Below are 13,017 nucleotides of genomic sequence, written 5' to 3'. Positions count from 1 at the left end.
TTTTAATGGAATTCTTAAAAGAAACAATTTGTTTGTTTCCCATGAAACTTCTGGATTTGCTTTGGTTTGTGATTCGATTGGAAATGTCACTAGAGGACTGCTAGGTATCTTGCTGATTAGTTTCTCAACAATGTGCTTCAAAGCACAGTGGGACAAAAAACTTTAAAATAATATTTTAATAAGTAACATTGAGTATTTCAAACTTCTAAAGAGGTTTACTTTTAGTCAAGATTGGGGCAGATAGTCTTATCAGCCGGACCCAAAGCAGTTTAGCTATCCTGGCCTAATCGATTCTTCATTCACAAAACTCCTAGGTAGCCAGAGTAAGTTGCTGTATTTTTGCGCTGACCTTTGTTTAACCTGCTCTGAGACTGCCTCTAAACACAGGTCTCCTGGTTAGAGATAGATGTGGAATGCAAACAAAAACAAAGCCTCTGGCACACTTGAAATGGGAGAGGACCATTCCCTTTTCTCTTGCGCCAATTCGAAGTAAAGGAGTCGTAGATGATCCATTCAGATGGCAAGCTGATTATTATCACGTATTTCCAAAGGCACAGTTTGTCATAATAGATAAAATCAGTTTTACGCTTAGACTAGATAAAGTCTGAAAAAGCTTTATTCCAAGAGTTATTTTTACTGTACAGAAGAGTAAATTGAATAACCTGTAATATCAAACAGGGATATGAAATGAAAGAAGTTTGAATCCATGACTCTCACTCAACCTAGACATCCATAAAAAGAAAGGGAAGAAATGTTTTAATAAATACACATTAATCATTATCCTTTGTATTTCCATTAAGGAAATTAATGAAACATGGATTTTGTTAAAATATGACTTCAATGTAGTGTGACTCTATGAAGAAAAACTATTCACTTTACAACGTGGAGTAATGAAAATAAATAGGCCTCTCTCTTTAGATGAGTATAATCCTTTAATTCATCTAGAGACTCTAATCCAAGACAATGTGTTCCACATCTACATCACAACGAAGAAAGTTTTCCTACAGTAAACAGGTACCGGCCATTATACGTCATCATTTCAGGGTTTTTTTTTCTCAATTTCTGGGCTTAGTGTAAGAAAGAATTCGGGCTCAAAATATCTAGAGTGAACTTTGTGGCAATGATGTTACAGTTGTTAAGTGGAATCATTGCAATTTGCGTTTCTGATGTTTTTATTTGTGAGTATATAGTAATTCTATAACCGTCAACTCAAACCCATCAAAAAAAGCCAATACCTCTTCTGTACCTGTATGACCACAACTGCAAAGAAATTATCTTCTGAGGCATTGAGACAATTTTTGAATAGTAAAGCTGAAACTCAAATTCATACCTCACTTTCCAAAGATCAGACTCTTTCTACAACCTACTTTCTTACATTTTGCATAACCAGCAGAGGACTAGTGAATAAAAATTACTCTGGTTTTGATGAATTTATTCCAGACAGTGTAATCTTAAAAAAGCAGACTACCTCTAATTTAGGGTGTCTTAATTTGCTTGTCATTTAGAGATTATTTGCTGAAGAGACACATGTGCATTTCCACTTGGGGACAAAATTGCCTCAGCTATAAGGAATCTCAGAAGGAGAGTTTTGCTTCTGCAAGGAAAATTCTGCTGAGACACTAAAAAATCCTTTGATTCCAGTATATTAGTTGGGGAAGTTTTCTTGGGTATGAATCTAGCCCTCTGACACTCTGTTTGCCTTTGAATTAACCATAGAAGCTCCGCCAGAACCTTGAACCTCTAGCCATGTTGTAGTTCTCTGATTTCCCAAACATCTGCTGGGGACTTTGAAACCACCACATTCATTTTCTTATGACCTAAGCTGCAATTTAACTCAGGTCTCTGAAGATGAAAGCCAAGGAAACCTCTGTAGAGAGCAGAGCACTTTCCCAAGCAGTTCTCAGCTTGTGGAGCTGGGAACAGCTGGCCTGCTCTCCCCTTCGGGTCGGGAGGGTTTGGTGTTTCCAGCTCCCTGACAGACATCTGAGGAACCCCCATTTTTCTTTTTTTGTACACCCACTGCCTGAGGCGAAGGCCAGCAGTCCTTATCCATCTGTCTGGAAAACCTGGAAAGAACCCTGAATTATTTTTTTTTTCAGTAAACTGTCTGTTTGAGGTCTTCAGATATTACAGAAATAGGAATAAATTTCCCACAAAAGCAACAGGACTAGAATCAGCGCTTGCTTGCTTGCTTGTTTGTAGTAGAAAATGTCATAATTTTTGGTAAATCGTTACAAGGCCCCCTAGTCAGTTTTAAAACTGTTTTGTGGCATGGAAGAGAAGTTTGTAGAAAATGATATCAACAAAACACAAAGCTCTAGCTTCAAAGTTCTTCTGCACATGGATTTTTAAGGAATTTGTTGATGCCAAAGCTAAGTGGATTGATGTCAGTGAAATTTTCTACAGAAAGGTGTCCCCAAGTCCAGCATAAACTCTCAGGCAATACATAGCTCAGACTGAGGAGTCAACATTCATCTGGGATGGAGGAAGCCCAGATTTAAGTCTGCTCTCTGCATGATTCAGAGCCTCCCACAACCAAAGTGAGTGACACAGTCTCCAGACTTTTCTAATGCAGCTCTCAGTCTCTTTTAATGAACTCCTTGGAAAGAGGGCTTGTTTTTAATGTGGAAAAATGTAGAACGTAAAACCTCAAATATTTTCACCAGACAGAACTTGCATTCCTTGGCCAGGCCCAGCTGGAAGTTATTGTCAAGGTTGCTGTTCATCAAAGGAGTCAAGCAGAAGGCAGAGCCTTATTCTGGTATTTCTGTAGCACCTGTACAGCGGAGCCCGTGCTCCATGCCTGTGGCTCTTTGGTCTGACATATGACTCCTCAGAAACATACACGTAAATAATATTCAATGCTAATCTCACAAATAGTTCCTTTAGGGCCACAGCTAATATGGTGCACTTAAAGTTAGACATGTGCTCAATTATAAAGTTATTACTGAATCAGAGGCCTTGTAGGCTGAAAATTTGATTAAGGAGTATTTCAGCTTGAGAAGAGCCCCCAGATTAAATGTGCGTTTTTTTCATACAAAGCTCAGACATATCAAATAATTTTGGAATATTCTTTTCACGTCTAATAAGCTCGTGCAAACTATGAAGTTGGAAATGTCTTGAAATGAAGCTTATAAGAGTATACTTTTCAGATTTCAAAGAAAAAGAGAAGTCTGCAGTCAGTGCGTAAGAAATCCAAAGGTTTTTTCCAAGCATTTTGTTTTTCTTGTCTAGAGTTTTTAAAGATTTAATTAATACATTATTATTCAAACCTACCAGAGCATTAAATGAAACAATGTTGACTTAACCTTCCGGTAACTCTATGTTTCATGACAGTTACCCCAAAGATTAATTAGATCTGCTCAACAAAATGAATTTGTGATGTGAATGGTGATAGAAGTAACACTTTGAGTGGAAGCTACTCAAAAATGCTGTGAAGTGTTACCATAATTAACTGCTGAAGTTGGCTCTGGCATGAGCAGACCTCAGTATCGACCCAGAAGGAGTTGCACCCGTGCACGGTGGATGTGATCGTTGCCCCTGACTGAGCCCGTTTGGGATTCACTGCTCTTTGGTGGAATTTCAGTCCACTAGTGAAACCGGCGTTGGGACTGGGGAAACTGGTGCACTGGCTGGCTCATTGAAAACAGCTCTGCAGAGTTTCACGCCAAAGTCTGACACATGACGGGTGTGATGCAGCCAGGGTGGTGGGATGACGAGAAGGGGGGAAAAGGAGGGACAGTGTTGATTGACTAGTTCTTCTAGGCTCCCTGAGCAGTCAGTGCAGAGACACTGACACTGCCAGAGGCTTTGGGTGAGCTGCTCCATGGTCCATCTCTCCTCATGGACCATGGTGGGAAGCCAGGCAGAGGAAACGGCTAACGTTAAGGAGATAAATAGACACCTAAAACTGCACAGTGGAAGTACTTTCTACACCTTCACCTACTGTGTGCAGATCTCCCCAGCACTTTCAGTACCACCTGGCCCCTTCCAGAAACAAATACATTTTCTCTTTATAATCCTGATATCTTAATAATTAAGCCTGTAAAATATGCAATCAAACTTTAATTTGATGAAGGTTTGGGAAGGATAATCCAAAACCTTAATGAAGGCAAGCCTTTGTAAACAAGTCCCCTCTTTGCCTGGAGGACACAATGTATTTCACATAAGCAGGTTATTTGTAAAAAATGGGCCCTGGTCCAAATTCAGATATATAAGTATTTGCTTAATCTTAATGAGCTCCATAATGTGCTTACAGGTAAATGTTTGTTTAAACTCATTGTTGGAAGAAATAAAAGAAGGCTGAGGCAAATCAAGGGATTCATTGGACTGAAAAATAACCAAAGGGAGAAATACAGTTACTTGTCACCTGGAACCGTTCCCTGTTGTTGTTTACCGCTAGCTCTTACTAGCCCAATGGAAAAGGTGGCATGGCTCTAGGAGCAATTGGCCAGGGCTGAAGGCTGCTTTACCCTCTTAGCAAAGTGTGTATGGAAACACAGCTCTGAAATCAAGCCTTTAAATTTTTCTTCATTCTAGATATGATTAGAACTTTCTGCATCTTTCTCTGACTCTTTATGCGTATGTGTAAGCTATACATACTACTGCTGGTGGGGAAGTACATTTTTCTTGTCATATAGAATGTTGACTTTTCAGTGAAAAAAATCAGTCTCCCCCAGAAACAAAACATTTTCAGCTGAGAAGCAAAACTTTTCTAGTTTAAATTTTCTTATTTTTTAACAAAAGTCAACATTTTCCATAGAAAGCTAATATTCTTTGTGAGGTTTTTTGCATTAAAAACAGTTTCACTGGCTCATATACTTATACTGTAGAAAACTACATAAGCATGGATATTATTTTCTATCTGATTCATTGCTGAGGCAAAGTGGTAATAATAAAGACAGTCAATACACATGACTTGGTAATGTTGCTTGGATCTTTGGTAATTTGAATCTTTCAGGAACCACTATATGGACACTGAAAATAATGAACAATATTTTCAAGTGTTAAATTCAGCAAAACAAACATTAGGAATCATTATGAAAGTAATCAAGATGAATTAGAGAACATATTGTGCCACTCTATGACTCCATAGTTTGTTTGCACCTTGAGTACTTAGTACAGTTCTGTTCCCCATATCAAAAAGGAGATGACAGACCTGGCAAAGTTTCAAAGAAGAAAAACAAGGATCATTGAAGATATGGTATGGCTTTCATATGAGGAGAAACTGAATCACTTAAGACTCTTCAATGCAGAAAAGAAGTCCTGCTAGAGGACAAAACAGTGATCTGTATAAGCAACAAGCAGCACAGAGATTGTGGATAGGTATCAGTAGTTCACTGTCCTTTCCAGTAATAAGAACTTGGGATCATTAAATGCAGCTGGAAGGAGACAGGTTCAAATCCCACTAAAGAAGGCAGTTGTTCCCTTGACTGTGAGTTAAGCTGTGGTGCTCATTGCTGTAGGATGATAGGGATACTTAAAGTTTGTAGGTGTTGAAGGAGAGACTAAATAAATCCACAGAAGATAACTCTTCTGAGGATTAGTAATGATGTAGAAATTGCGTCTGGTTCAAGACGACTCTGAGCTGCAAATGCTTGGAGGATGAGAAAATATTCATTATAATATATACAGATTATACACAGAAAGGAGCAAAAAAATGCCCAAACCAACATTTTAGAAATAACACTTTTTAAATTAGAAAAAGGAACAGGAAAATGTCAAAAAAGGTTTTGCTAATCATAGTGGTTTGCTTTGTAGGTGAATGCATCCCGCCAAGAAACCAAGTTGATGGAAGAATGTGATCAGCTCATTGAAATAATACAGCAAAGACGACAAATAATTGGAACCAAAATCAAGGAAGGAAAGGTAAAAGCTTTTCTTCTTTAGATCACAAATAGGTCAACACTGCTTCCTCATGCTTATGGCTTTTTGACCTCAGGTACTATTAATACGAATCTGTAAAAGTCCTTACGTAGTCCTGGGCTACTGCTACTTTCATGTAAAGGAGAATGTATCAAGATTAGTATGCTAGACCATAACAGTCTATTTGGCATTTCTCTTACTACATGTGATTATGATTTTTAAGGATAAACACAGAAATGATGTCGCCATCAGTAAATAAGATGATGGCTAATTAATGATTCCTTCACTCTGTTATAAGTCTGACAGTGTTGCCCCCAAAGTTTTCACTTTCATAAAGTGTCACAACATTTGGTATCGTGGCTGGCAGTGATCTACACAAATATTTTAGTCTAGATACTTTAATTATTTATTAAAATACTGTCACATAAAGAATTTGTCTCAATCGTTGTCATGCTTGAGAATAGGAAGTCTAAATTACTTACAAAAAATATTCAAAAACATGCAGGAAATTAAATGAAGTGTGCGTTTCTAATTACTGAGGTACAGTGATTATTAGCGACAAACATATTGAGCAGGAAAAATCTCTGATATTCAAGTTTCAACACATTTTGCTAGCTACCTGTTAACTCAGGAACACATTATAGTTGAATTAATGTTCTAATTTTCTAGGTACATGGTGTTTACTCTTTAACTGCTAAACTAAGTAAGTCAAATATAAACTCTTCTTGTGTGGGAAAAGCTCAGGAAAGGAATAAAGTCAAGAGCAGGTTAAATGGTTCATGTGGCTGTCAAGATATTCCAATTAACTTGAAATAAAAAGCCTGTAGGCAAGGGCTGACGTAAACATGTTTGAAACCACAGGTCCTGTACATTGTGTGACAGAACCTGAATTTCCTCATGCTGTTAACAAAATATAATTCCCTTCAAAATGGAAAAGATGGCCTTCTCCATTATTGTTTCAACTCTGTTTCTCTATGCAGTGAGACCAGCTGTGCTTCCAATGAAGCAGAAAACTTTCCATTCATTTGGATTTATGCTGTATATATGAGTTGCTTTTAAAAAAAATCTATTGCTTGCAAAGATGTATTCTAATATCCAGTAGAGCACGGAAAATTTATAATAAAATTAACTCCAGTTTGATTTGAATATAGCTGGTATCAGAACGTATCCCCATTCTTTGTTCTACTTTGTTCAACCAAAAGTGATACCAATGGAGGTCCAGAAAAGATCTGGAATGCTTTGCCCTAAACGTTGTATATGTTGAAAGATTTCAGGGGTTCAAGAGACTGATGTGAAAAGCCACGGGAAATTCTGCCCAATGTACCTTCTTTTAAGAGGGCCTGTGGCTAAGAATCTTTCTGGCATGTAGGGCATGGCAGATTTCTCTATAGGACTATAATTATGGCTACAGAGCTGGAAACACCCAGGTATAAAGTTCTAGCTATGGCTGCAAGGCTGCAGATTCAGACACACGAGTCTGACAATGTGGTGCAGCTCCATCCTTAATCTCACCAATCACCCCAAACCTGTAAAATCCCACACAGCATGTAACAGGAAAAAAAACCCCACTTAAATATCAAATAGATAAGACAATTTTAGTGCAGACGTCATTCCTGCCATGGGGGGGAAGGGAAGGGAGTGAGTGAGACAAGACTCTTAAGGTTTATCATCAGTTGTCTTCTTGAAGAAGATACAAAAAAGAATCAAGCAAACAAAAAAACTAATTCACATGTAGACCTCACAAATCATGACATGCCTTCTGATTGCTAAAAGCTAACAAGGTAGCATTTATTTCAGTTCATTGTTTGTTTTATTAATTAGTAAGTAAATAAAGAGGAGATGAGCTACTTAATACTGCAATGAACCTTTCCCATGTTAGGCTGGTTCAGACCAAATTGTAATCTCTGCAAATGCACGGTTAGAGAAAACATTATGGCATTAGTTCATCCTACAAGCTGATCAGATCATTAGCATTATCAAAATCTTTATGCTTTCCCATCATTTTTTATCCCTTTATTGTTTCTGTCTCTAAAAGAAATACCAATGTTACAGGACACTAATCATTTGGCCAGTATTTTCTTTTTGAAAGTTTTCCAAAAGATTTATTTTCCTACTGGTTTCTGTTGTTGAGTAAGTGCACTAAGATACCCTTATCTCTGCTTAGGATGCAATTGTAAATTCAACTTCGAAGCTTGTGCCCTAATTGCTGAGACTGGGAATGTTATCTTGATTATAAATTTGGTTATTTCTGCCAATCCACTTGGTTGTTAGTTTCCTCATTTTGCATGTAACTGAGCCTTAATGCCTTTCTAAACTCCAGAATTATTTCATTTCCTTCCTATTTCTTACCCCTGTTCAAACTATGATCCTGATGCGATAACAATGGGAAGGACTCCCAGACCTTTCAGGAACTAGAAGTTTTGTTAGCCAACATTGTCTTTAAATGGAGGATTGACTGTGTCCCTCCCTAACCTTTCAGCTAATGATTACAGTCACATCTACTGTGTTTATCTCCAGCGCATATGTTTGCAGTAATAATAGTCAGCTCTCCAGCACTACTGAGCTTTTGTCCAGTTAAAAATATCCAACAAGAAAACACCCTGTTTGACTAAAAGCACATAACAAAAAGGGCAGGCTTGTATTGTTAGTAAAATAGAACAGCCTTTTTCTGTCAAGTTTTATTTTCAGATTATTTTTTATGAAACTTACCTCAGTAACAGGAAAAAAGTAGTTAATCTATAAGCTGCCTTTAGCACAGATCTCATCATTTCAGGGAAACTGTTATCTAAATAGCCCGTAGTTATCATGTAAGCAGAAAGTACCAGGAAATGACGTTTCTTCTGTTGGAAAATAGGCCAGCTGTGCTTGTTTTGGCTCTCTGCTGTTGTTTTCCATGTGGAAAATACTGAAGCAGAAAGGCTGTGCCTGTCCCCTTATTAAAAATGTTACGTGGCTAGATGGAGCTCACCATCAAGCTAGTGTGAAAAAAGCTCTTGTCAGCAAAGCCATTCATCTTAACCCCCACTTTGCATACCAGCTTAGCCTCGGAAGTGCAAATGCAATCATGATTTGTGACCTTAGGTGACTGCTTTCTTATGTTTCCACTCAAGGTGGTGAGGTTGAGAAAACTGGCTCAGCAGATTGCGAACTGCAAACAGTGCATTGAGCGCTCAACGTCCCTCATCTCTCAGGCTGAACAGTCGCTGAAGGAGAACGATCATGCTCGCTTCCTGCAAACTGCTAAAAATATCACTGAAAGGTAAAGAAAACATTCCTCTTGCAAAACCTCAATATAAGTCAAGTGGGTTATCATAGTTGCCATATTGTCTTGTCCCACCACAGTTGGGGTGGTACATGACACATTTCCCCAAAACGCTACTTTGTGCTGTACCGGAGTGGGAAGGACCTTATTCTAATGTTAAACCAAAACATCCCTTTGAAAAGAGGAGCAGTTGAAAAAGGATGTGAAATAAGAGTTAGAGCAGTAATAGCATGCACAAATGAAGGAGGTAGCACAGATGCCAAGCAGATACCTGGTGCTAAACACGCTACAAAAAAAGCTTTCTAGAGGCTGAAATTCCTATTCCCTGAATGATTCTGAGATTAAGAAAGAAATCAGGCAGCAAGTACATTCCTTAGAAGAAATTTGGAATCATCTTAATGGATTCGTATTCTTCACAAAATAGCAAGCGGCAAGGTAACGAAATGTGTAACTTTGGGAACCTGCAACATGCATCTCTGAGGTAGCCCAGAGTTGGCAGTTCAACAGCCTGGGTGCCTGGAAGTTATGGCAGCTGCTGTGTTGGGTCCCTGAGTGCAGGGAATTTCTGCTGCTTCTGGGATCCTAGCTCCTCTTCAGCATGCCAGATATATCAAGGACCCAAAGACAAGGGAGCAAGTTTTTCCAGGAAGCCATGCTGTCAGAAAATTTGGTCTGGTTTTCAGTGCAACACTGTGAATGCTGAAACATTCCCACTGAATGTCAGCAGTATTTTCTGATGAAAAAATGTTCTGCTGGAATTATCAGCTGTTTAGCCATCAGCCAGAGAAACAAAAAGAAAGGAGAATGTGTCTGGACAATGAAGAAGAAAACTATAAAAAGTATGCTCATTCATTCAGCTATTTTTTTTATCTCTGGCTTCGCCTTATATCTTCACTTTGTCCAGCCAATCTGAAGCACTAAATTCCCTGCTTTTATTATTTGCGGGTTTTAAGTCTATCACTTACTCTGGAGTGTATGCAGATTCTCTGAATATCAGGCTTCAACAAAGCTATTTAATCAATTTATCAATAAGCCAGCAACACTAGGTTGCTCGTTACAGGTTCAGAGAATAGAAAATCTCTTGAGAAAGGCAAGGAAAGGCAAAGGAAGGCAAGGCAAGGCAATGGATTACACATGATCTGCCAGACTTAGATGCTGATTTGTATTCTGTCACCAAGCTATATTGTGGCATCCCAGCTGAAGCTGATAGTAAAAATACCATGAGTATCATGAGTAAAAAGCTGAAGGTGAAGGTCTGTCCTTTTTTCAGTATTCAGTGGAACAAGCAGTAGGGCAGAAACCTGTGGAGACACAAAGCTTTTTAACTGACTACCAGAGAATATTCAGAGAAGCTCCATTTTGAACTGGTAAACATGAACAGTTGCATCATAAATACAGTCACAGGAGAGACACTTGGAGAGCAGAAATGAGACCAGCTGACATATGTGCCCAATCAAATCTAATTCTTGGCTATCACAGATTGCTGTCTGTAATGAGATGGCTGTGAACGCCCTGAAAATCAGAGAGTCATTTCAAGCAGTGAATAAAACAGAGGGGAAAAAACCAGCAAGTGCTTGCAGACAAATTGCAAGTGGAAAAAGAGACTAAACCTGATTAATAAATTATTCCCCACAACTAACTCTCTTAGTTCTCATGTGGTGAGCAATATTTTGCTTGCTTCTAGACTGCTCATGTAACAGTCTCACCAGGGCCCTGAGCTCCAGCAGCTAAAACAGTCTCCTGAAATTATGCTCATTGCATTTCTTCATCCACATATTTCAAAGTAATTGCAGTATAATATTCTCTGTTGTAAGCACAACAGGTAACTGCAAGCAAAGACATTACACACACTACAGTGATTTAGAGCGTGCACTGTTTACAGTGGGTGAAATGCATTTATCCTAGAAAAATCCTTTCCAACCAAGTACAGCATCAGCTAGAGCGGGCAGAATTACAAGAGGAAATTCAATCTTCTGAATCTAATACAGTGACATAGTGTCTCAAACTGCAAACTGTTGAGCTTACCAAAACTTGACTTTAACACACGTACTCACAGTGTACCCTTTGCATAGACCCAAAACAACAGTCTAAAAGGGCCTGGTGGTAGAGTCTTCTTCACAATAAATACATTCTTGTCGTGGTTTAACCCCAGCCAGCAACTAAGCACCACGCAGCTGCCCACTTACTCCCCGCCCCCACCCAGTGGGATGGGGGAGAAAATGGGGAAAAGAAGTAAAACTCGTGGGTTGAGATAAGAATGGTTTAATAGAACAGAAGAGAGGAAACTAATAATGATAACACTAATAAAATGACAACAGTAATAATAAAAGGATTGGAATGTACAAATGATGCACAGTGCAATTGCTCACCACCCACCAACCGATGCCCAGTTAGTCCCCGAGCAGCGATCCCCCCGCCCCCACTCCCCCCAGTTTATATACTGGGCATGACGTCACATGTTATGGAATAACCCATTGGCCACTTTACGTCAGCCGCCCTAGCTCTGTCCCACCCCAACTTCTTGTGTCCCTCCAGTTTTCTCGCTGGCTGGGCATGAGAAGCTGAAAAATCCTTGACTTTAGACTAAACACTACTAAGCAACAACTGAAAACATCAGTGTGTTATCAACATTCTTCTCATACTGAACGAAAACACAGCACTGTACCAGCTACTAGGAAGACAACTCTATACCAGCTGAAACCAGGACAGTGCTTTATGGAGGTATTCAAAGAAGCTCTTAATCTTAGACACTTGCTTGCTGGTTTATTAGCAAGGCCTTTGTTAATATTGTAGAGCTGTGTATCACCCTGAGTTTACCCTAACACAGGCTCTACAAGAAATGCATCTTTTTTTCCTACTAGATGTAAAAACACCGTAGTGTAACTGCAGATGAACTACTGGGGGGTGGGAGGGGTGGGGGAGAAAAAAAGAAAGAGCTCAGGGAAATTTTCCCTCTAAGTACATGGGGCAAAAGGCACTTCAGTTATCCTCTCTAAAAAACCCCCACATCTATACTAGGATCTACTCTAAACTAAGTTCTACAACCAGAGTTGCAAGAGAAACAGTGCTGAAAACAGTATAACAAGAATTATTGACTAGGTGTTGTGGTTTAACCCCATCGGGCAACTAAGCCCCACACAGACGCTCACTTACTCCCTGTCTGGTGGAACGGGGGAGAGAATCGGAAAAGTGACAAAACTCATGGGATGAGATAAAGACCGTTTAATAAGTAAAGCAAAAGCCGTGCATGCAAGCAAAGCAAAACAAGGAATTCATTCCCCACTTCCCATGGGCAGGCAGGTGTTCAGCCATCTCCAGGACAGCAGGGCTCCACCACACGTAATGGTGACTTGAGAAGACAAACGCCATCACTCCAAACATCCCCCCTTCCTTCTTCTTGCCCCAGCTTTATCTACTGATCATGATGTCCTGTGGTCTGGAATCTCCCTTGGGTCAGTCGGGGTCAGCTGTCCCAGCTGTGTCCCCTCCCAACTCCTTGTGCCCCCCCAGCCTGCTCACTGGTGGGGTCGGGGGAGAAGGAGAAAAGACCTTGACTCTATGTAAGCACTGCTCAGCAGTAACTAAAAACATCTCTGCATTATCAACTCTGTTTTCAGCACAAATCCAAAACGTAGCCTCATACTAGCTACTGTGAAGAAAACTAATTCTATCCCAGCCCAAACCAGCACGCTAGGAAACCTCCTCAGCTCAGTTTTTGAAAACTATGCTGAAGACAATGAGATGTGCAGCTCAGTTTTTGACTCTCCTAACTGTGTTTTCCTAAAATACTACACAAGAAATGTATGAAAACAGTTCTTAGTAAGCATTTGGCCTGGAGCCATTTGAGTCCTGTCTACAGATAAATACTCTTATGTGGGAGAATGTTAATT

General features: G+C 39.5%; 1 protein-coding gene across 3 annotated transcripts in view; it reads left to right on the top strand.

The window, feature by feature from the left end:
- MID1 (midline 1) overlaps positions 1-13,017 on the top strand; it is a 248,295-nt gene that overhangs the window by 212,290 nt on the left and 22,988 nt on the right. For all 3 annotated transcript variants that reach the window (XM_049834645.1, XM_049834644.1, XM_049834647.1), the window contains exons 4-5: positions 5,761-5,868; positions 8,976-9,124. In XM_049834645.1, coding sequence (XP_049690602.1) covers positions 5,761-5,868; positions 8,976-9,124 — 257 coding nt within the window. The remainder of the gene's footprint in view (positions 1-5,760; positions 5,869-8,975; positions 9,125-13,017) is intronic.

This window comes from Accipiter gentilis, chromosome 31 (genome assembly GCF_929443795.1).
Source record: "Accipiter gentilis chromosome 31, bAccGen1.1, whole genome shotgun sequence".
In the NCBI taxonomy this organism is placed as follows: domain Eukaryota; kingdom Metazoa; phylum Chordata; class Aves; order Accipitriformes; family Accipitridae; genus Astur; species Astur gentilis.
This window is presented reverse-complemented; position numbering and strand designations above follow the sequence as displayed.